The sequence below is a fragment of the Stigmatopora argus genome, chromosome 6 (genome assembly GCF_051989625.1).
Source record: "Stigmatopora argus isolate UIUO_Sarg chromosome 6, RoL_Sarg_1.0, whole genome shotgun sequence".
Classification (NCBI taxonomy): domain Eukaryota; kingdom Metazoa; phylum Chordata; class Actinopteri; order Syngnathiformes; family Syngnathidae; genus Stigmatopora; species Stigmatopora argus.
In genome coordinates this window covers 3,487,898-3,509,066 of record NC_135392.1, presented here as the reverse complement: position 1 = coordinate 3,509,066, position 21,169 = coordinate 3,487,898, and the positions used below count along the sequence as shown (strand labels likewise).

General features: G+C 39.2%; 1 protein-coding gene across 3 annotated transcripts in view; it reads right to left on the bottom strand.

Annotated features, from left to right (window-relative positions):
• Positions 1 to 21,169, bottom strand: part of tox2 (TOX high mobility group box family member 2) — a 134,528-nt gene that overhangs the window by 50,563 nt on the left and 62,796 nt on the right. For all 3 annotated transcript variants that reach the window (XM_077603000.1, XM_077602999.1, XM_077603001.1), the window contains one exon: positions 10,711 to 10,770. In XM_077603000.1, the coding sequence (XP_077459126.1) occupies positions 10,711 to 10,770 (60 nt within the window). The remainder of the gene's footprint in view (positions 1 to 10,710; positions 10,771 to 21,169) is intronic.

Genomic DNA, 21,169 nt, shown 5'->3' with positions numbered 1-21,169 from the left:
GCTCAGATTAAAACTACTTACTGCTGAATAAAGTCCGACTTGGAATTTTAATGAACTTAAGTATCTATAATTATGCCCCCATGAACACCATACAAATCTTGGCAAAAAAGCGGAGTTGCCGTTTAATATATGGCCGGGTATATTAAGCGGCAGGGGTATATTAAACGGTTAAACAAACGGGAGGCTCAAAAAAGCAAAAATCATTTAATATACCCGGGTATTTTTTTTTCAACAAGTGGTCATTTAGATTCAAAAGAACAAATCAAAATTAAATGAGTTTGCAAAATCACCCCAAAAAAATCACAACCCTTGCGCGCGAAGCCATTTTATGAGTATTGATCAATTTGACTAAAAGTGCAATGGTAATAACTGATGTCACCAATTAAAGGCGGGGAGTCTGAATACTTGCATTTGATTGGCTAAAATAGAGCAGTGCCAGCAATTCTGCTACCTGGAAAAAAAAGGCCTTTCATTTACTTTTGTCTTAACTACCACACGTCAGAAAAAAATAATTTCTCTATTTCAAGAAAGATACTTTTTCAAAAGACCACCCTCCCCAAATCAATGTAATAAATCCCTGTCTATCCCCTTTTTCACTTTCAACACTGATCATTTCTGATTTGTAAGCTAAAACCAAACTGTTATCCGACTTCATTTCTCAGTTTTTCTACTCTAGCAGAGCGGGTTTAAGGTTTCCCCTCCCCCCCGCGAGTCTCATCTTCCCACCATATGTTTCTGATGATCCATTGTCGAACCCGATCCCTGAACTCTTTTATGTCCAACCTTTAACAAATCTATCACATTCATGCCTCCATGTTCTGAATTAAAGTCCCATCGCAACCTTTCCAGCCCGGATGACTCCCAACCTTGATGGCCGGGTCCCCCCTCCAAAAAAACGTCTGGCCGCGTGGCGGTGCCGCCATTGGTCCGGCTTCAGCCGTGTGTGACTGACAGGAAGCCGAGTGATTGGGGGGGCTGGTATCATCGGATCGGCGCCCTGATTAAAGCACTTGCCTTTTGTAAACTCCCGCCGTTTGGCTCCCCGCGCCAGTGCCGGAGCCCTGCTGGTCTGAATTACAGCTCGGCCACATTAGTTTGATTTACAGCTTCCTCCTGCTGTTTAGATTGGACGGGAGGCGGGGTTCTGCAGCGGTTTTCATTGATTCCTCAGCCTAATTCCTCCTTTCACCTGCACGTTGATCTCTTACCTCTGCTTTTTTCCACCCTCCATTTACCGATTTTCATTTTTCCTCTCCAACACGAGCCATCCTCTCCACTTTCCATCCCGCTTTTTTCGTGTGCGGTCGATTGGTCGCCGGTCTTTTGGTCGCCGTCTTTTGGTCGCCGGTCTTTTGGTCGCCAGTCTTTTGGTCGCCCGGAAGGTAAGTGATAATTACCATTTAAATCGTTGCTCAAATTCCCTAAATACAAACTTCGAATGACTATTTAGTCATACTTAATGCCCTAGTAATTATTAGGCTAAAGAAAAGCTCCAAATTTCCCAGACTTTTATTGTTTTTTCTTGGAGAACTTGTTAAGACCCTGACTGACGTCGCTTCTTAAAGGGACAGCGCATGTACATACAAACTCTTCTACTCACACGTCGGCTCAGTGAAACTGCTCAGGGCCATTGTTGGCTTTTATTGATGTGTAGACCGTGTTGTTTTACCTTGTTTTGTCGGAGGTCTTTTGGTCGCCGGTCTTTTGGTCGCCGGACTTTTGGTCGCCTGTTGTCGCGGTCCGGGCGACCAAAAGACGGCGACCAAAAGACGGCGATCAAAAGACGGCGACCAAAAGACCGGCGACCAAAAGACATGCGTTGTACCTTTAAGAAGCTACGTCAGTCAGGGTCTTAACAAGTTCTCCAACAAAAAACAATAAAAGTCCGAGAAATTTGGAGCTTTACTTTAGCCTAATAATTACGAGGGCATTAAGTATGACTAAATAGTCATTCGCAGTTTGTATTCAGGGAATTTGAGCAACGATTTAAATGGTAATTATCACTAAACCTTCTGGGCGACCAAAAGACCGGCGGCCGAAAGACCGGCGACCAATCGACCATGTACCGCTTTTTTTGCTTAAACGACGGCATTTTTTTCCCACCGACGGCACCTTCCCTTCGCCTGGCCCCCCCTCAGATACATCTTTTGTGAAAATGAAAACAACCAGCTGCCTGCCAAAATATTTCTATAGCCGGCGTGCTGACAATGCAGGGACGGCGAAACAAAGCAAAGAGATGTGCAGGCATATTTGCAAGAGAGATGGAAAGCGCTCTGGTTCTCTCGCTCTCTCATTTTTCGCTTTTTCTCCGTGGCCTTGGCTGGCGCTGTCATTTACGAGCACCCTTTCAACGCACCGTGTCCATTTAAAAGCTCTCCCGGCTGGACGTGACATCGAACATGGGCGTATATTTGTGTAAGACCCGTTTTTCCAGCCACTCACCCCCGTCACCCCCCCCCCAGTAATGAGACGAAACGAATGTTCGCCTTAATCTGTTTGTGTGGCTCCTCGCATCTTATTGGCCGACGAGCGGACAGACGCGACAATGGCGTCACGAGGCGATATTAGACTATGTTAGACACTCGATCCTTGTCAAATTCGCCCATCCGTCCATTTACGACAGTGCTTGCGTTGCAGCTTTTGGCGAGATTTGCTGCGTAAACCACGGTCTAGTTGCTTTCAATTGCTGGGTACAAAAAAAATAAAAAACTCAATCACTATACAAGCAATTTCATCTCACGATAATGTGCTACGATTGATTTTACAGTGGTGCCTTGACATAGGAGGAATTTGAGATACGAGTAAAATTTCGGGCCAATATTTATCTTGAGATACGAGACAAATTTTGATATACGAGCTCATAATAACATCATGGCCACTGTCTTTCTGGTCGCAACTCCATCTTTGTAATGTCTCTATGAGCACTGGGCGGAGCATTGCATTTTTTTCAGTGTTTTTTTTTCCCCGTTAGTCAGCGCGAATGGCGGAGCAATCGCTAATACGAGAGGAGTATATACTACTTCTCGTTGGCAAGTGGTCGTGCGTTATCCTATTGTGAAGACATTTGTGTGCATCATTTTGGGAATATTTTGAAGGGAAGACAAAAGCAAACAACCCTCGATAGGTTGCATCTGAAATTCAGGGTGGAGGCGGGGCAAATAGAGCCAATCGGGGGAAGAAAGGTATCAAAATTTAAAACAAAATTAGAATTAAGTTTAGTGTAATGTTAGATTAAACTTATTTTTGAGTGTGTCTCCATCATAATCCAAGTTCATTTAAATTTGTTTATGTTATGTTACGAGTGTGTTGCCATGCAAAAAGTCTCTCCTCTCTCTCCCCATTGCAAAATCCGTCTAATTTTAGTATTATTAAACAACTAGTTATTTGTTACTTTGTTAATAGATGACGAATTAGAACAAATTAAAAAAAAAATCCAATCCAATATCCTGTTTTTGGTGTTTTTTCAGAGGGTTGGAACAAATTAATTTGTTTCTAGTTCATTTCTATCGGAAACGTTCATTTAAGTTACAAGCAAATCAACATACGAGCTCAGTCCCGGAACGAATTAAGCTTGTATCTCAAGGTACCACGACTAAACATAAAAACTGGAGTCGCATCCCCATTGAAACGATGCATATTAAATCATGAAAGGCAATCCTGAATCCTTCCATTATGGAGTTGGAGTGACTCGTTTTGTAAATGAAGGGAATCTTTTTGTAATTGGATTGAATCACTCATCATCATCATCATCAAAGGGATTATTATCATCACTAAACTGAATTACAAGTAACATACTGCAATTTGTATATGAAAATTTACAACAGAAAATAAGTTCTTCAAAACAAAAAAAAAGTTACCGTAGGGTCATTTCAAGGGTACAACAATGTCTGAAGACATAACTTAAAGTCATTCCTTTGGGATCTTGAGTGTGCAGTATTTTTTTTTAATGGGAATTCACTATTCTGCCCCCCCACCCGCAAATAGTGGGGGTACACCGCACACTCCATGACTACAAGGGGCGCACCAAATACCATCTAAACCAAAATGATTCCTTACTGGCTCTTTTAATATACATGAAAGCAAGCCTCACAGTGAGCTGCCACATGTGCTTACTGCTGCAGTAATTAAAGACAAATCAGTGATCTGTCAAAGCAAACGAGCCACTAAAACATAAATTCAATCATTCGCCACCAGATGTTTCCTTCCCGTACCTGTGTTTTTACTTTGAGGGCAACGTATTAACTTAAAAGTGAAAGAAATGCAAATGCGCTCCTTTCAACTCGGCAATCCATAATGTTTCGGTCTTTGATGCCACGCGCCGGATGCTAACTCCCAAACTAGAGAGTCTAGCTCGCTAAACACGCCACACGTCGAGCATGCTAAAACCACATTCGCCGTTGCATTTTATTATTATTTTTTTGGCTGCAGAGATGCTACGACGGCAGCCAATCAATAAAAGCTTGTTACGCTAATTGCAAGATCATAATCTCCCATTCCTACTTCTGCTGAATATCCAAACAGTCACTCCATTAGCGGAATTATTCCCCCGTGTAGTTCATCCGACTCGCTCAGCCTCCTCTCTTCCATTTGCTCAAGCACCCCCCCCCCCCCCTTTATGACATATTCCTCTCAAACGGCGGTCTTGTTAAAGGGATTCATAAGTCAGGGAAGAAGACATCAAAGCGGAGAATCGTCAAGGTAAAGTGCTGATGAAGTTTCTTTTTCAGTTCGTCCGTGATGCCGTGAGAACGCAATCTTTTCACCGCTGCTCACAATCGGCCTGTGAAATCCCACTTCACTCGAAGGACTCGCCAGGAGGGGGGAAAAAGGCACTCCAAAATTCATTGCTCATATTAAACTGTCAACGATGAGGTGTTTATGTTCGCGGGCCTTTTGAGGCGACGGGGATGGTATTTTCCAGCTTGTCTGGAGACGACGAATGGCCGCGGGGGGACGGCAAAGAACAGGAACCGTGAATTTGTGTCTCTCTGAGACCGTGAGGGGGGGGCATGAACTTGAGTAAAATCCTAAACACGCAAAACAGACTGATCCAAAGTCCATATTTGTAATGAAATTTGATATAGTTGCAGGCTTGGGGATGTCGGAGTAGCGGTGTCAATCGTACGGCCCCGTAGGGGGGTCCCGATCCGGCCCGCGGGGTTGTTCTGCCTGAGGGGCAATTTGTAGCTTATTCATACTGTACAAACTGAATCAAATGCTTGTATTTTTTTCTTTTTCTATCCTATCTTTCGACCCCTGCAGTCAAAACGGCTCCATCATTGGGTTGTCATCAATGAGTTTGTTTTTGAGGAATCATAAAATGCCTTAAAACTAAGAGGACGTCACCTGGAAATGCCTAAAAACAACACCACAAACTGGAAGCAGACTCTAAAATCCCGTAAAATCAATAGGAAATGATCCAAAAAATGTACAAGGTGACCTAGAAGTACCCCAAAATGAAAAGGGAGTGATCCAAAATTAACTCATTGCCTGCAGCTGACAAGAATAGATGTTCCTTTCCCTTAAACTAGGAATGTAAGTCAACTTTTTTGCTAAAAAAGAGACATTACATTTTTAGTTGGCACGTATCATCAATAACGAGACTTCATAGTAGCGTTGCACGATAGCATTTCTTGGGCTAACAAAATCCGATTCCACAACCTGGCTTCGTGTTATCAGCTGATGACGATATTGTACCGAAACTATGATTTTTGAAAATGTAAATACAGTCATACCTCTACTTACGAATGCCTCTAGGTACGAACGTTTCAGGTTACAATTTTTTTATATGCAAATAAATGACTCAAGATACGAAAACGATCCAAGTTACGAAATCCTCCAAAAAGTAAATGCATTTCCTTATACATTATTGTATTTAGAATTCCCCATATTAAGCGATTAAAAACTTGGTGGGACATATTCTCACACACACACATTGGGCACACGTAAAAGTCTAAAATGTACTACAAAGTGGACAGCTTTCTGCCCTGGTAGAACGGGCTCTTGTGCTATCTGGCAGACAAACATGGTTATGACATCTATAACGGCCGCGGAGGGAGATATTTCAGCGGCGCAGGGCACATTTTCATATGCTTTACTTATTTTAAGACATTAATAAATCATTTCCTTATAATTTTCTCTCATTTTTGTGTGTTTCCTTACTACATCTTTTACACAAAATTGGGACACTTTGACCAATTTTCACGGGTTTAGTTGGTAGTTTTTGGAACCGTGGAACGAATTAGAGAATTGACATATAAAGTACACTTCTACTTACGAAATTTTCAAATGATGAAAAAAGTGGAAAAAAATCCACGTTGACGGCACTACACGTCCAATTTAAAATGGATTAACCGAAATGCCTTAGACCAGGGGTGTCAGACTCGGGTTGGTTCGCGGGCCGCTTTAGCGTCAACTTGATTTCACGTGGGCCGGACCATTTTAGATATATTTAGATTTTTTTTTAATAAATGGATTAAAAGAACTGGATTAAAAGCCCTGAATATTCCCTTTTTTATAGATCTAAAACAATGTTTATTTTAGCTTTTATTATATATTTTTTTATATTTTACAAAATGATTTTTGAACTAAAACAGAAAAATGGATTAAAAAATTACAATTATTGATTTAAAAGGGGGAAAATCAGGAAATTTAATATACATCTATACTCTTCATTTTCATTTGATCCTAAAACAGAAAGTCGGCACTCATGATTTACTTACTCGGGCTGCACAAAATGATGCTGCGGGCCAGATTTGGCCCCCAGGCCGCCACTTTGACACGTGGCTTAGACTATCAATGGCTGCAGACTTACAAATAATACTAATTGAGGGCCACATAAAGTGTTAATAGACTGTAAACAACACCAGGGATAAAATCCAGCAACAAAAGAAAGGCGTGGCTGGATTGAGGCAGCGGGACTTGAGCTCAGAACATCCTGTGCGACTGACTGACTGACTGCGTATATTGGCATCCGCACTTTCTACTTGTGCGCGCCGAGCCGCTGACCCAAATGCATTTAAATGCAATGAGGTGTGAAGGAGAAAAAGAGGAAGTTGCGAGAAACAGGAGCAAATGAGGGGGAGTCAAACAAGTGGAGGATGATGAAGTGCCGAGAACAGGAAAGTCAGCTTCGGGCGCTACGATTTTGTTTTTGTAGTTTTTTTTAAAAGCCGCAACATGTCGGGAATGAGGTAATGTTTCCTCAAGAATTAAGTAAGTTTATAAATATGATCCCCCAAGCGCTTTCATTTCTCTCTACGCTAACTTTTACTGTGTGGTCATGTTTGTTTATTTATTTACTTGTATTTCTAGTTGGTTTTCTTTTAATTTAGTTTGCAATAGACCTAAAGAAAAACAACAGAAGAATGTCATAAAAGGATTTCAAGGCAATATTGCTTTTTTTTTAAAATAGCTTGTATAGATGGAATTAGCTCTCTGGAATGCCTTGCTATTCGTTAAATGCAAAACTGTAGAAGAAAGTTCATCTTTTGAAGGCTTAACATATATTGGATTAAGTTAGTGGTGGTGAACCATTTTATTGAAAATATAATTGCACATTTTCTGGCAAATACTTTGATTTCATGCTATAAATTGAATTCCATCACTGTAACGCTACTTCATTTGTGATTATTTAATTAAATGATTGGAACTTTTTGATCGGGTGGGACGGTACTCGGACGTTTCGTCGAAAGACGTTTGGTCGACCGGACGTTTGGTAGAACGGACGTTTGGTAGAACGGATGTTTGGTAGAACGGACATTTGGTAGAACGGACGGTTGGTCGCCGGGTTGTTATGTTGAAACCAGCTCTCAAAATTATAATCATGAGAGAGAAAAAGAGAGTGAGTTTAATATCTAAATATCTAATATCAAAATATCAACAGTAAACTCTATTTTTGAGGGCGAGCGAACCCGGCGACCAAACGTCTGTTTTACCAAACGTCCGTTCCACCAAACGTCCGTTCCACCAAACGTCCGTTCCACCAAACGTCCGTTCCACCAAACGTCCGGTCGACCAAACGTCCGGGGACCAAACGTCCGGGGACCAAACGTCCGAGGACCAAACGTCTTTCGACGAAACGTCCGTTCACAGGGTGGAATGGTGCGGAAGTGGTTAGCACTTCAATCTCGCAGTTCTGAGGTTGAGGGTTTAATACCTGGGTGGAGTTTGCGTGTTCTCCCCAGCCCCGAAAATCAATTCAGGGTGTTCCCCGCTTATTCCGCGTTGTTGGCTGGGACGTGCTCCAGCACCCCCGCGACCTTCACGACCATAAGCAGCTCGAAAAATAAAAAAAATAAAAATTAACCCTAACCCATTACCCGACTAGCTTTCTTGTCTCATTTCAGGCTCGGAGCAAGCTTTTAATAAAACGGAGTATTAAGAAATTAACCGCTTTAAAAAACCAGCAAATTCAACAAGAACGCAAAACTAGCGTAGCCATTGGGTCGGCTGTGGTAATTACAATTGACAGAGACAAATTCCCAGCTCCCCCCGCGGATGTCAGATGGGCTTATTTCCCAAACTCCGACAAATCTGCCTGTCCAAACACAACCATATGCTCGTCCAGTTGTTGGGGACCAGCTGTGCTACTGCAGAGAATGGAGACGGGCAGGGTTGCCATGCATAGAAACGGCACCCCCCCCCACCCCGGACCCCCCACCTCCTCCACTCTAACATCCACTGCAATAAGAGCTGAATCACTCAAAAGTGAGGCCTCGCTTCATGACAACGAAACAATTGAAGTGATGTGAAAGTCAGCTTTAGCGCTACGCTTGCTGCTTATGATTATTTTCTAAATGTGCCCAAAAACGCAGCAAGATAAAGTGATAAAATGCAAATACTGTTTTCTCATCCACTAGATCGAGTCATTCATTTACCAAAGAATGAATTCTAATGGGATAGGCAGACTCTATCACCCCACTTTTAAAAATATGATGTCATATTTAAAAAAATAATAAATACAGCGGTGCTTTACCATGCAAGTTCATTCATTTTCTTCGCAATGAAAAACCTAAACACTCCATAATTAATCAATTTCAGCCTCTGAAACAATAACAAGAAAGCCTTGTTGGAATGCGTTTTCAGTGACAGAAATAGCCATGTTTATTTATATATTATAATGAAGAAAAATGTATTTGCCAAACATAATTAAAAAGTAAAATTACTTTTTCCTCCCCGTTTTCCTTTAAATTGCAAATTTCTCATTAAGCTTCTACTTTAAGAATCTCAGAGAGGCACAATTATTAATCGTTCCTCACAGAGGATAAAAAATATGTCTTTGAGTATTCATGTATTTTTATGTTGCAGTACTTCAATTTAGGGGGACCCTAATCACCAACATCATGAATACAGTAATCCCTCGATTATCGTGTCTTTACTTATCACGAATTCACTATTTTGCGATTTTTTTCCCGCTATTAATTATTATTTTTTAAATTTAAAGTTCATAAAAATATGAAAATCCACGCTGAAACTCGTAAGCGTATCTTTAAAACCTCCAGACTACTGAGGGACAGTGTGGTAACCTCAGTCTAAGTCTGCAGAAAACGCCACCTTGTGGACTTCCTGTGTGTGGCTCCAGTTTTTTTAGCTAGTTCTACAATGTCTTGTGTGTCTTGTGTCTGTCTTGCTATTGCAACCAAGAAATTTCCCGAATACGGGATGAAATAAAGTTCTAACCTAACCTACAAGGACTCAATAATAGGGGTGCCCTACTTTGCGATTTTTCGATTATTTGGTCTACATCACATGTGTCAAAGTGGCGGCCCGGGGGCCAAATCTGGCCCGCTGCATCATTTTGTGTGGCCCGGGAAAGTAAATCATGAGTGCCGACTTTCTGTTTTAGGATCAAATTAAAATGAAGAGTATAGATGTATTTTGAATTTCCTGATTTTCCCCCTTTTAAATCAATAATTGTAATTTTTTAATCCATTTTTTTCTGTTTTTAGTTCAAAAATCATTTTGTAAAATCTAAAAATATATTTTAAAAAAGCTAAAATAAACATTGTTTTAGATCACATGTGTCAAAGTGGCGGCCTGGGGGCCAAATCTGGCCCACTGCATCATTTTGTGTGGCCCGGGAAAGTAAATGATGAGTGCCGACTTTCTGTTTTAGGATCAAATTAAAATATAATAAAGTATAGATGTATATTAAATTTCTTCATTTTCCCCCTTTTAAATAAATAATTGTCATTTTTTAATCCATTTTTTCTGCTATTAGTTCAAAAATCATTTTGTAAAATCTAAAAATATATTAAAAAAAACTAAAATAAACATTGTTTTAGATCTATAAAAAAACTGAATATTCAGGGCTTTTAATCCAGTTCTTTTAATCCATTTATATAAAAAAACTATCTAAATATTATATCTAAAATGGCGGATCCGGCCCACGTGAAATCAAGTTGACGTTAAATTGGCCCGCGAACCAACCCGAGTCCGACACCCTTGGTCTACATGAACCGCGATATTTGAGGGATTACTGCACATCAATTGATAAAAATTCTCCCCCTTAAAGCTGTTTTAAGTTCCAAGCATGGCATCGTAACAGATAAAAATAGCTAAAACGACACTTAAGACCCTCTTTCCACCTCAACGAACAAACCAGGGAAAACCAAACCCCACAAGACCATCTTAATCTTAATCGCTCGACGTGTTTCTTTGACGCTAATGCGAAGAACGTCAACAATCCGAAGATTTTCGCGCACTCACCTGGCTGGGCGAGAGGAACTCATGGTTGTTTTCATTCATGTACATGTTGTCACCATCAAACTGCAAAGAAAGGAGGAAACAATTAGACGAGCGAGAGGCTGGGGGGGGGGGGTCCCAACGGGGAGCAGAAAGCAGCTCCCCAGTCAGTCGCCGCGGAAACAATGGAGGGACGGCATCCTAATGACTACAAGTCCTCGGCTTACGGACCTCGGCGCTCTGGTGCGTGTCAGTAATTACAGTTCATTAGAGACACGCATAATTAGGCCTTGTCAAAGCTTGTGTAACTCACACTTTTCCTCTCAGCGTGCCTCAAGCTTCAAACTGTGGGTGGGTTTGTGTGTGTGTGTGTGTGTGTGTGTATGTGTGTAAACTGTGACTGTACGCTAGTTACAAAGTGACAAAGGCACAACAGAGTGATAAACTGTCAAAGAGAATTTCACTCTTCCGACAGTGCTTCTTTCTGTTTTAATAAAAGGTGTAAAGTGGATTTGAAAACACAATACTGGTAAAATATTTTTTCACATTACAATAATTGTATTCACTGTACAAAAATTGGACTTTTCATTAAAAAAATAACTTTAATATCTTGTAAGGTCACAATTTTGGGGTAAAATACAGTTCTTTCACACAGTTGTGATTATTTTAAAAAATGAATTTATTAATTTTTTTCTTATGATAATGTATTTATGTATGCTTTTTCTAAAAAAATAGGATTATTAAGACAATCGTGGCTAATCTATTGCTGTTTTCACCTTCATTTAAGTTGTTTTCAATATACAAGAGCAAAGCAATGATTTTATGGAAACATGGCAGTAATCTTACAATCAAATATAAACTTATATTACGACGTGGATTGTAGAGGACTCGTCAAGTGATTTCATTCTTAATTATTCATAATTTAGAGCAGTGGTGTCAGACTCTTGTTATGTCGTCCAACTAGGCTGCCAAAAATTAATTGATTAATCGATTGTGCTGATAGCTCAAAAGATCCTTTTTAGATACTCAAGAGTACAAATTATTATTGATTTAAAAAGGGGAAACACAGGAAATATTCCCTATATATCTATAATCTTCATTTGAATTTGATCGTAAAACAGATATCATTTACTTTCTCGGGCCGCACAAAATGATGCGGCGGCCAGATTTGGCCCGCGGGCCGCCTATTGGACACCTGTCCGGTGGGGCTTCTCTAACAAAGAAATGAAGTCCCATACGTATACAGTAATCCCTCGCCATTTCGCAGTTCAACTTTCACGGCTTCACTACATTGCATATTTTTTTCTAGGTAATTTTTGGGGTAATTTTTAAATTTTTGGGTATTTTTTTATTATAATTATTTTTTAATTAAAAAAAAAAAAAGTGAAAATCCACACTGAAACTTGTAACCAGAAGCCACTCTTGCTACTAGGACTTAACACTGAAGAATTAATATAATTATTATTTTTAAATAGGGGTGACCCTACTTTGCAGTTTTTCAATGATTGCGGCCATGTTTGTATTTGAGGGATTACTGTATTCTCTGTTTTTCATTGCTTCATTACCCTGAAAGAACTTTCCTCATTCATCAGATAGCTCAGCTGACCAATCAGTTATAACACCGCCTGTTGCTTCAACATGCTTCTTCCTCAAGACAGTATTTTCCTTTTTTATTTTTATTTAAAAGCGCCTCCACAGATGTCCCACGTCTCAATCCAACCTGCCCGGTTCCTCCACCTAACAGTAGCAGCTGTATTTAATCTCGGCCCCAACAAGCCTTCACGGGCGTTGCGCTTTGTTTCCTCGCGAGTGGCGGCTGCCAAAAAAGTGCGAGACAAGACAAACGCTTTGGCGCAGTTCTGTTTGCGCGTCTGTCTCGCAAGCTGCGAGCCTCTGGCTGCGACCTCGCCGTTAATCGCACGACAGCCAAATAGACCACGGGCTCCGTTGCCGCTTTCCGCCGCTAAAACACTTGCCTCCGCTCCGTCGGAGCGGCGGCGGCGGCGGCGGCGCACTCGCTTAAACATTCACCCACTTGCTGCTTTTTTTTTCATTTAGCCCTGGGGTACACCGCTGTCTTCGCGGGAAGGGCTAAAAGCTCGGTTATGTTTCATTTGGCGCTTTGAATCGGCAGTCGTGGCCTCTTGGCCTCCGTGTGGCAAAGTGCAAAACGGTTTCGGGATGGTTTGAATGTTTTTTTTGGCACGATGGCAAGTCGGTGAGGGTATGGAGGGTTCGTCTTGTGGGAGAGGGCTGCGTAAACTAGTTTGCATACAAATACCTGGGAAATAAAAACTGTCATTGCATTGAAAAGATGGAAATGAGAAGAACAATAGTCATACTAGTATTTTTTTTTACGTTTACGGTAAAAAACTCATTCACCGCCACTAATTGCGATTAACAGTATCTTTTTTTAAAAGACCAAGCTTGGGTGATTTTTGCCGATAAACGACGACTATTGTAGCAATAATAAATAAATAAAATGGAAAAAAACAGCTAAGATTATTTTTGACTTAATTTGTATTTTATTTTATTTTTTTAGTTAGAAAAACAGAAAAAAAGCAGCTAAGATTCTACTTTTAACTTCATTTGTATTTTATTTTAATTTTTTAATAAAAAAACAGAAAAAACAGCTAAGATTCTACTTTTAACTTCATTTGTATTTTATTTTATTTTTTTAGTTTTAAAAAATCAAGAGAAAAAAATAGTCTTTTTTCAAATTTCTTGTAGCAATAATAAATAAATAAAATGAAAAAAACCTGAAAAAACAGCTAAGATTCTAATTTTAACTTCATTTGTATTTTATTTTAATTTTTTAGTTAAAAAAAAAAATGGAAAAAAACCCCAGCTAAGATTCTACTTTTAACTTATTTTGTATTTTATTTTTTTTTTTTTAGTTTAAAAAAAATCAATATAAAAAAAGTCTTTTTTCAAATTTCTAAAAATGTTAGTAAAATAAAAAAACAGCACATTTTCCCTCATTTCTTTTGTTGTTGATTCTTACACTGAAATATTCTTTAATATTCATTTTAGTAAAAAATATAAATTTACTTTTGCGGACCCAGACAATGTTTTAGAGGGCAGAATTTGACCTTTGTGCCTAAATTTTGACGCCAATTTGTTCTATAGCTTGACATCAGGACAAAATGAAAAATAATATACGTTTTCCTCACAATATAACGAACACAGACGATCCAATCCCCGGCAGTTTCTGCTCTAACTTCATTTCTACCAAATATATCCCGATTAAATTTAATGTAAAGACCCCCCAAAAAAGCCCATGCCACAACCATTCCACCCAATTAAATCTCCATTTCCATTCCTATTCTCATTGGCCTTGTAATGGAAGTTCTCCTTGAAACATGAATGGCTTTATTCCAAGAACGGGAACAATTCTCAAATCTGCATCGGCGAAAAAAAGAAAAAAAACGGATTCCCTTCCTTTGTTGCTCTAAAAAAAAAAACGACTTTACGTGGCGTCGGGGGTGCCGGCGATGACTCTTAAATGGCCTATTTTCCCACCTGCGAAATGTCGCTCCATGGGCAATGGAGAAAAAAAAAGTAGAAGATAATTACACAGCCCGGCAAAGAGCAAAGTGGAGTCACCGAGGGCATAATAACACACAATATCTACATTCAGGGCAAGAAAAAAAAAGTGCCTGCCTTCTCCGTGGTCACAAAGCGGTCATTTGCACTAAGTGGACTGTAATTATCTTACAGTACCAATACAGTAAGATCTCTCGGTGGAATGAAAGCCACGCATGCTCGCAGGTTAGTCGTGTTTACCCGTCGCTAAATCGAGTTTAATAGTCTGACGTCAATGTGGCCAATGACTAATTCTCTTATTTCCATTAGCTTCGAGTAGCTTTGCTCAGCATGAAGACTGAAAATAAGGAAGAAAAAAGAAAAACGGAAGACTGGGCCAAGGTTAGAGATTCAATAAGAGTCGGAGAAAGATGATATGGCAAGAAAAAGTAAACAGTTAAAGTGAGGGGAGCCCTATTTGGGCTGAGAAAATGTCGGGAAAAAGTAGTGCGAAAAAATAGGGACAAAGTGAAGAGTCGATTTGCCTGAATGAAAAAACGGCATTTGTATTTTTTAATTCTTTCGTCCTCTCTTGCCTAAAAAAACATTTTTTTGAAAATTCCTAATATTCTCTAAGCCAAGGGTATCAGACTTGGGTTGGTTCGCGGGCCGCTTTAACGTCAACTCGATTTCACGTGGGTCGGACCATTTTAGATATAATATTTAGATTTGTTTTATTTTTATAAATCGATTAAAAGAACTGGATTAAAAGGCCTTAATATTCAGTTTTTTTATAGATCTAAAACAATGTTTATTTTAGCTTTTTTCTAATATATTTTTAGATTTTACAAAATGATTTTTGAACGAAAAACAGAAAAAATGATTAAAAAATGACAATTATTGATTTAAAAGGGGGAAAATCAGGAAACTTAATGTACATCTATACTCTTCATTTTATAGATCTAAAACAATGTTTATTTTAGCTTTTTAAATATATTTTTAGATTTTACAAAATGATTTTTGAACTAGAAAAGCAGAAAAAAATGATTAAAAAATTACAATTATTGATTTAAAAGGGGGAAAATCAGGAAATTTAATATACTTCTATACTCTTCATTTTATAGATCTAAAACAATGTTTATTTTAGTTTTTTTTAAATATATTTTTAGATTTTACAAAATGATTTTTGAACTAGAAAAGCAGAAAAAAATGTTTAAAAAATTACAATTATTGATTTAAAAGAGGGAAAATCAGGAATTTTAATATACATCTATACTATTCATTTTAATTTGATCCTAAAACAGAAAGTCAGCACTCATGATTTACTTTCCCAGGCCACACAAAATGATGCGGCAGGCCAGATTTGGCCCCCGGGCCGCCACTTTGACACATGTGCTCTAAGCCATTGCAAATAGATGGTTTTAAATAAAATGATTGGATCATATCAACGACCTCAAATATGTACTGGACAGTAGAAGAAAAAAATATATAAATGCAACGTTAATGCCAATGCCAAGAGCTAATTCTGCTAAACACGGTTTGTGTTGACTGATATAATGTAGTATAAATATATTTTTTAAAAAGAATATTAAATCAATTGGTACAGATTTCGGTTTCATTGTGTGTTTGAACTTGACAGACTTGGAAATTAGTCATTAAAGTCTAAGAAAATTGAAAGAAAAGAAAGAGATAAAAAGAGAGATGGATATAAAACTCTATTGTGAAGATATTTTGAGCAAGGCCATGATAAACAATACAGATGCATATTTGTGTAATAGCAAAGCAAATATGTCATCCATTTAAAAAAATGATTAGAAAAAAACATTTTCAATACATATCTTTCATTGGCTTATGCTCATTTTAAATTTGAAATCCAATCAAAATGCCCCAAATAATAGAAAAGCACGTATTACTTGAAAAATATTTGAAACCAACACAAAACAATAACCTTGCTAGCATATCTTTGCCGCGGTACTCGTTCGACCAAACGTCCGTTCGACCAAACGTCCGTTCGACCAAACGTCCGGTCGACCAAACGTCCGGTCGACCAAACGTCCGTTCGACCAAACGTCCGTTCGACCAAACGTCCGTTCGACCAAACGTCCGTTCGACCAAACGTCCGGTCGACCAAACGTCCGGGGACCAAGCGTCCGTTCGACCAAACGTCCGTTCGACCAAACGTCCGTTCGACCAAACGTCCGTTCGACCAAACGTCCGTTCGACCAAACGTCCGTTCGACCAAACGTCCGTTCGACCAAACGTCCGTTCGACCAAACGTCCGTTCGACCAAACGTCCGTTCGACCAAACGTCCGGTCGACCAAACGTCCGGTCGACCAAACGTCCGGTCGACCAAACGTCCGGGGACCAAACGTCTTTCGACGAAACGTCCGGTCACGCTTTGCCGCAAGAGAAAAGACAATTCTGAATGGATGCTTTCTGACTTTCAAGTTCAATTTTCCATGCAAGATTTGACAAACAGCAAAACAAAAACGAATCCGTACACTTGTTTAACTAGTTTCCCGGTTACTAATCTTCCATTCAGTAAAATACTTAACGCTTAAAAAAACATGACAAAATCCTCCATTGAAGGTCATGAAATGGAAAGCCAAGCAAGCACATTAACCGATGGATAATGATCTCTCGGTCAAAAAATTTCAATATTTCTACGTCCAAAAAATCCGCATTTACACCCATAATAAACCCACCAACCAGATACCTGTGTCAGGACTGTGGTCATGAGAACATTCACAGTAACTGTCTACACACACACACACAGACACACACACACATGAATGCATGCCTAACCAAACAGAGAGAGAGTAATGGGGGGATGGTGCACTGCACAGCAGATATGGATTGCCTTTGTGAATATATCTACTGCTGCATTTCACTTCTGTGTGTGTGTGTGTAGGTGTGTGTAGGTGTGTGTGTGCCTTATGTGCATGTACAATGTGATATATTCTCTGCAAACACCACCACAATGTTTGTGTAATAGGACCTGACCAATAATACACAGCGCTGATCCCTGCCAGATGAAGATAACAGTTCCTATGATATTTATTTTTTTCCCATAGCCAGAGCCACACCCACAGGTCCTTCAGAGCACATAGAAATATGGTCTTTATTAGTTTTGAGGTAGAATAAAATCCGATGTAGAAAAAAATGAAATATGAAATTAATAAGATGAGTCGAGTCGGAATTATTCAAAGCCTTAAATCTTACTGAAGGGATTCGCGAACATAGCAGTTGCCAATCAGGGTCAATAAAATCTTTTAAAAAAAATCTAAAGTAAATATCAGAAACATAGTTCATCAATTTTTCACTATGGTGTTTTCTCGCATATAAGCCGCCTCCGCGTATAAGCCACACCCTTAAAATTGCCTTAAAATCGTTGAATTTTACAATTTCTCGCGTATAAGCCGCCCCCTGATTCATAATTTTTACCTCCATATTCATGGTTTTTATAGGGAGTACAAATGTGTTACTTTGAAGGGAAAATCTTAAGAAAAAAAATTGCACGTGGTATTTTTTAGATACAGTATGAATCGATTTCTGGATTGCACAACAAGGGTGTTGCCTGCACCTAGACCAGGGGTGTCAGATTCGGGTTGCTTCGCGGGCCGCTTTAACGTCAACTTGATTTCACGTGGGCCGGACCATTTTAGATATAATATTTAGAATTTTTTTAAATAATTGGATTAAAACAACTGGATTAAAAGCCCTGAATATTCAGTTTTTTATAGATTTCAAACAATGTTTATTTTAGCTTTTGTAAATATATTTTTAGAATTGACAAAATGATTATTGAACTAAAAACACATAAAAAATGGATTAAAAAATTACAATTATTGATTTAAAAGGGGAAAATCAGGAAATGTAATATAGATCTATACTCTTCATTTTAATTTGAACCTAAAACAGAAAGTCGGCACATGATTTACTTTCCCGGGCCACACAAAATGATGTGGCGGGCCAGATTTGGCCCCCGGGCCGCCACTTTGACACATGTGACCTAGACAAATTAAAATTGTAGTCACGTGAGCAGTACAACCAGGAAGTGTGTCCGTAGCGGTCTCGTTTGCCATCCCTAGCAACACATTGAGCGAGCAATAACAGGCACAAGTAAGTGAGTTTTTATATGTTTTATGCAAGATACGGTTTATTTTTCTTCTTGAATTTCATTCATAGATGTCAAAATAAATTTTGTTTAGCGTTTTATCTGTTTATCTTTTCTTTATTTTGAAATAAATGACCGTATCAGCTGCATTGGCTTGCGTTATGTCGTTTTGTGCATGTCTAGTATAATTTGTGCGCATATAAGCCATACCCTCGATTAAGTCATCATATTTTTGAGCGACAAACACGGCATAGATGCGAGAAAATACGGTAGTTCAAATTAAGTTAGATGAAAAAAACAAGGAAGACTAACTTGAATGTAAAATAATCATGAGAAAAAAATAATATTTAAAAAATGAATTAATCTGATATTTCACCATACATGCCAATTAAAGAATGACTAAAAATGTGAAAGTTAAAAAGTGATATGAAGACAAAAAATCCACCCGATAAAAGATGAATTAAAAAAAATAAACTCCATGATGAAATACCATTCTAAAGAAGGTCATAAATAAAATTGTCCATGTGTGTATCACATGACAAATAAGGGGAGAAAATGTGAGTAAAGGAGACACCCAAGTAAAAACAAAATAAAACAATAAATCCAAGACATGAGCTTTATTTGTAATGAAATGTCAGCTACGAGCGGAGAAGAGAAATGAAAAGAAGGCACCGGTTTTAAAGCAAGCAAGTGAACGACTCCCCCGAGAAGACGGTGGTCCCCCCCCTTCTTGCTTATGATGGACTTAATTGCCTCTATCAGTGTTAAGAAGTAACATTCGTCTTAGCTTTATTGCTGGACTTTATGGTCTTGTCCATCACACCGAGGGGCTTTCAAAAGGCAGCAAATGACGCCTTGAAATAATGAGGCACGTTATCGAGCGATAGCGGAGGGAGCCGTTATATTTAGAGAATAGCACTCCGCTAGTCAATGTTGTTTTGATGGAAAAGCCGCCGCTTTCTGGCTCTTTCAACTAAAAAGGTGAACGCGCGTCCCCCTACATCTGACCCCCGCGGGCCGGCCAAGGTGTAGGATTTCGTGGGGTCGCACAATCGTGCCATTGTGCCGCTGTTAACACAATGAAAACAAAGCCGACGCATTGCTGATAATAAGCCAGGACCCCTCCCTCCGAGCCCCTCATTCATACGCAACCTTGACTCGGGCAACCGACCGGCTAACCCCAAACTCACAAACTCAAATGAAACGCGATGACGAGGCTTGAGCCTTTCCCACACTGAAGAAACCGCGTAGCTTCTTCCCCTTCAACCTCTTCACTAAACACGTGCCAACCAATATACCACCTTCAAAAGTTGGACTATATCTTGATTTGAAATAATAAAGGTCCTGTCGGGGGTCTGCAACCTGGGGCTACGGAGGGGCCAAATCGGTACCGCTTATTTTGTGGGCCAGGTGACAGAAAATCATGTCCATTGACCCCAAAACATTCAATTGAATGCAATTCAATTTAATCCAATGTAATTCATTGTAATCCAATGCAATCCAATGCAAAGCAAAGCAATTCAATGCAATGCAATTCAATGTAATTCAATGCAATGCAAAGCAATTCAATCAAATGCAATGCGAATCAATGCAATTAAATGCAATGCAATGCAATTCCATACAATTCAATTCAATGTAATCCAATGCAATTCAATGTAATGCCAATGCAATTCAATGGGAATCAATGCAAATCAATGTAAATCAATGCAATTCAATGCAATGCAATTCATTACAATTCAATTCATATTTGATCAAAACCATTGTTCCTGCCAGTTTCCTCCCGTGAAAAAGACATGAACAGACAGCAATTTAATGCCAATTCTCAATCAAATTTCTAACTAAACAAAAATCTAAAAATATATATAAAAAAAACCTGAAATAAACATTGTTTTAGATCTCTAAAAAACTGAATATTCAGGGCTTTTAATCCAGTTCTTTTAATCCATTTATAATTTAAAAAAATCTAAATATTATATCTAAAATGGTCCGGCCCACGTGAAATCAAGTTGACGTTAAAGCGGCCCGCGAACCAACCCGAGTCTGACACCCCTGTGTTAAATGAATCCAAACACGGACCTGACAACATCCCAGGACCTTGATACTAGTTATCATTTAAAGAGAGTCTACTATTGACAATGAGGCAAAAATACTAACCATTGTTCTACCATGTTTACCCCAACGAAAGCAATGTATAGACAGAACAATAATATTCTGCTCTCGACGGAATTCTACAAACGCGGGGCCCATGTGGTCCTAGAAAGCCGGTCCAGTAAGCCGAGCAGACCTCCCATACTTCAATTTCTTCCTTCATTTTCTTCCCTAACCAGTCAATTTGTAGCATAACCAATGTTCACCATTCCAATGCAGCAAAGAAACAGCGAGGCATACAAACAAGCGTATTTATTGAAAGTGAGGTACCCTCATTTACTCCCCCAATGCCATTTCTTTTATATTTCTGCTCTTTCATCCAGAAGACAAATTATTTTACTTCGCTAGACCTTGAGCAAGAAAAGCGAAAAAAAAAAAGAAGAAATATGACTCTTTACTTATTTTGCTTTGGTTTCATCTTGACTTGATTGCACTCCAATCCGTGCACACTCAAAAGAAAAAAAAATGACATGGGGGGGGCTCTCGGCGAATCAGTGGACTGGACTGGAAGTGTGTGTGTGTGTGGGGGGTGTCGGGCTTTGTCAGTATCCTCTAAGATGGGGGGGGGGGCTTGAAAGGGTCCCATTGTGCAGCCGGCATGATGATATATGCAAGTGGATTGGATGGATTTAATGAAACGTGGGCTCGAGTCGTCACGTGAGCTCAAGATGGAGAAATTGAAATGATAAGTC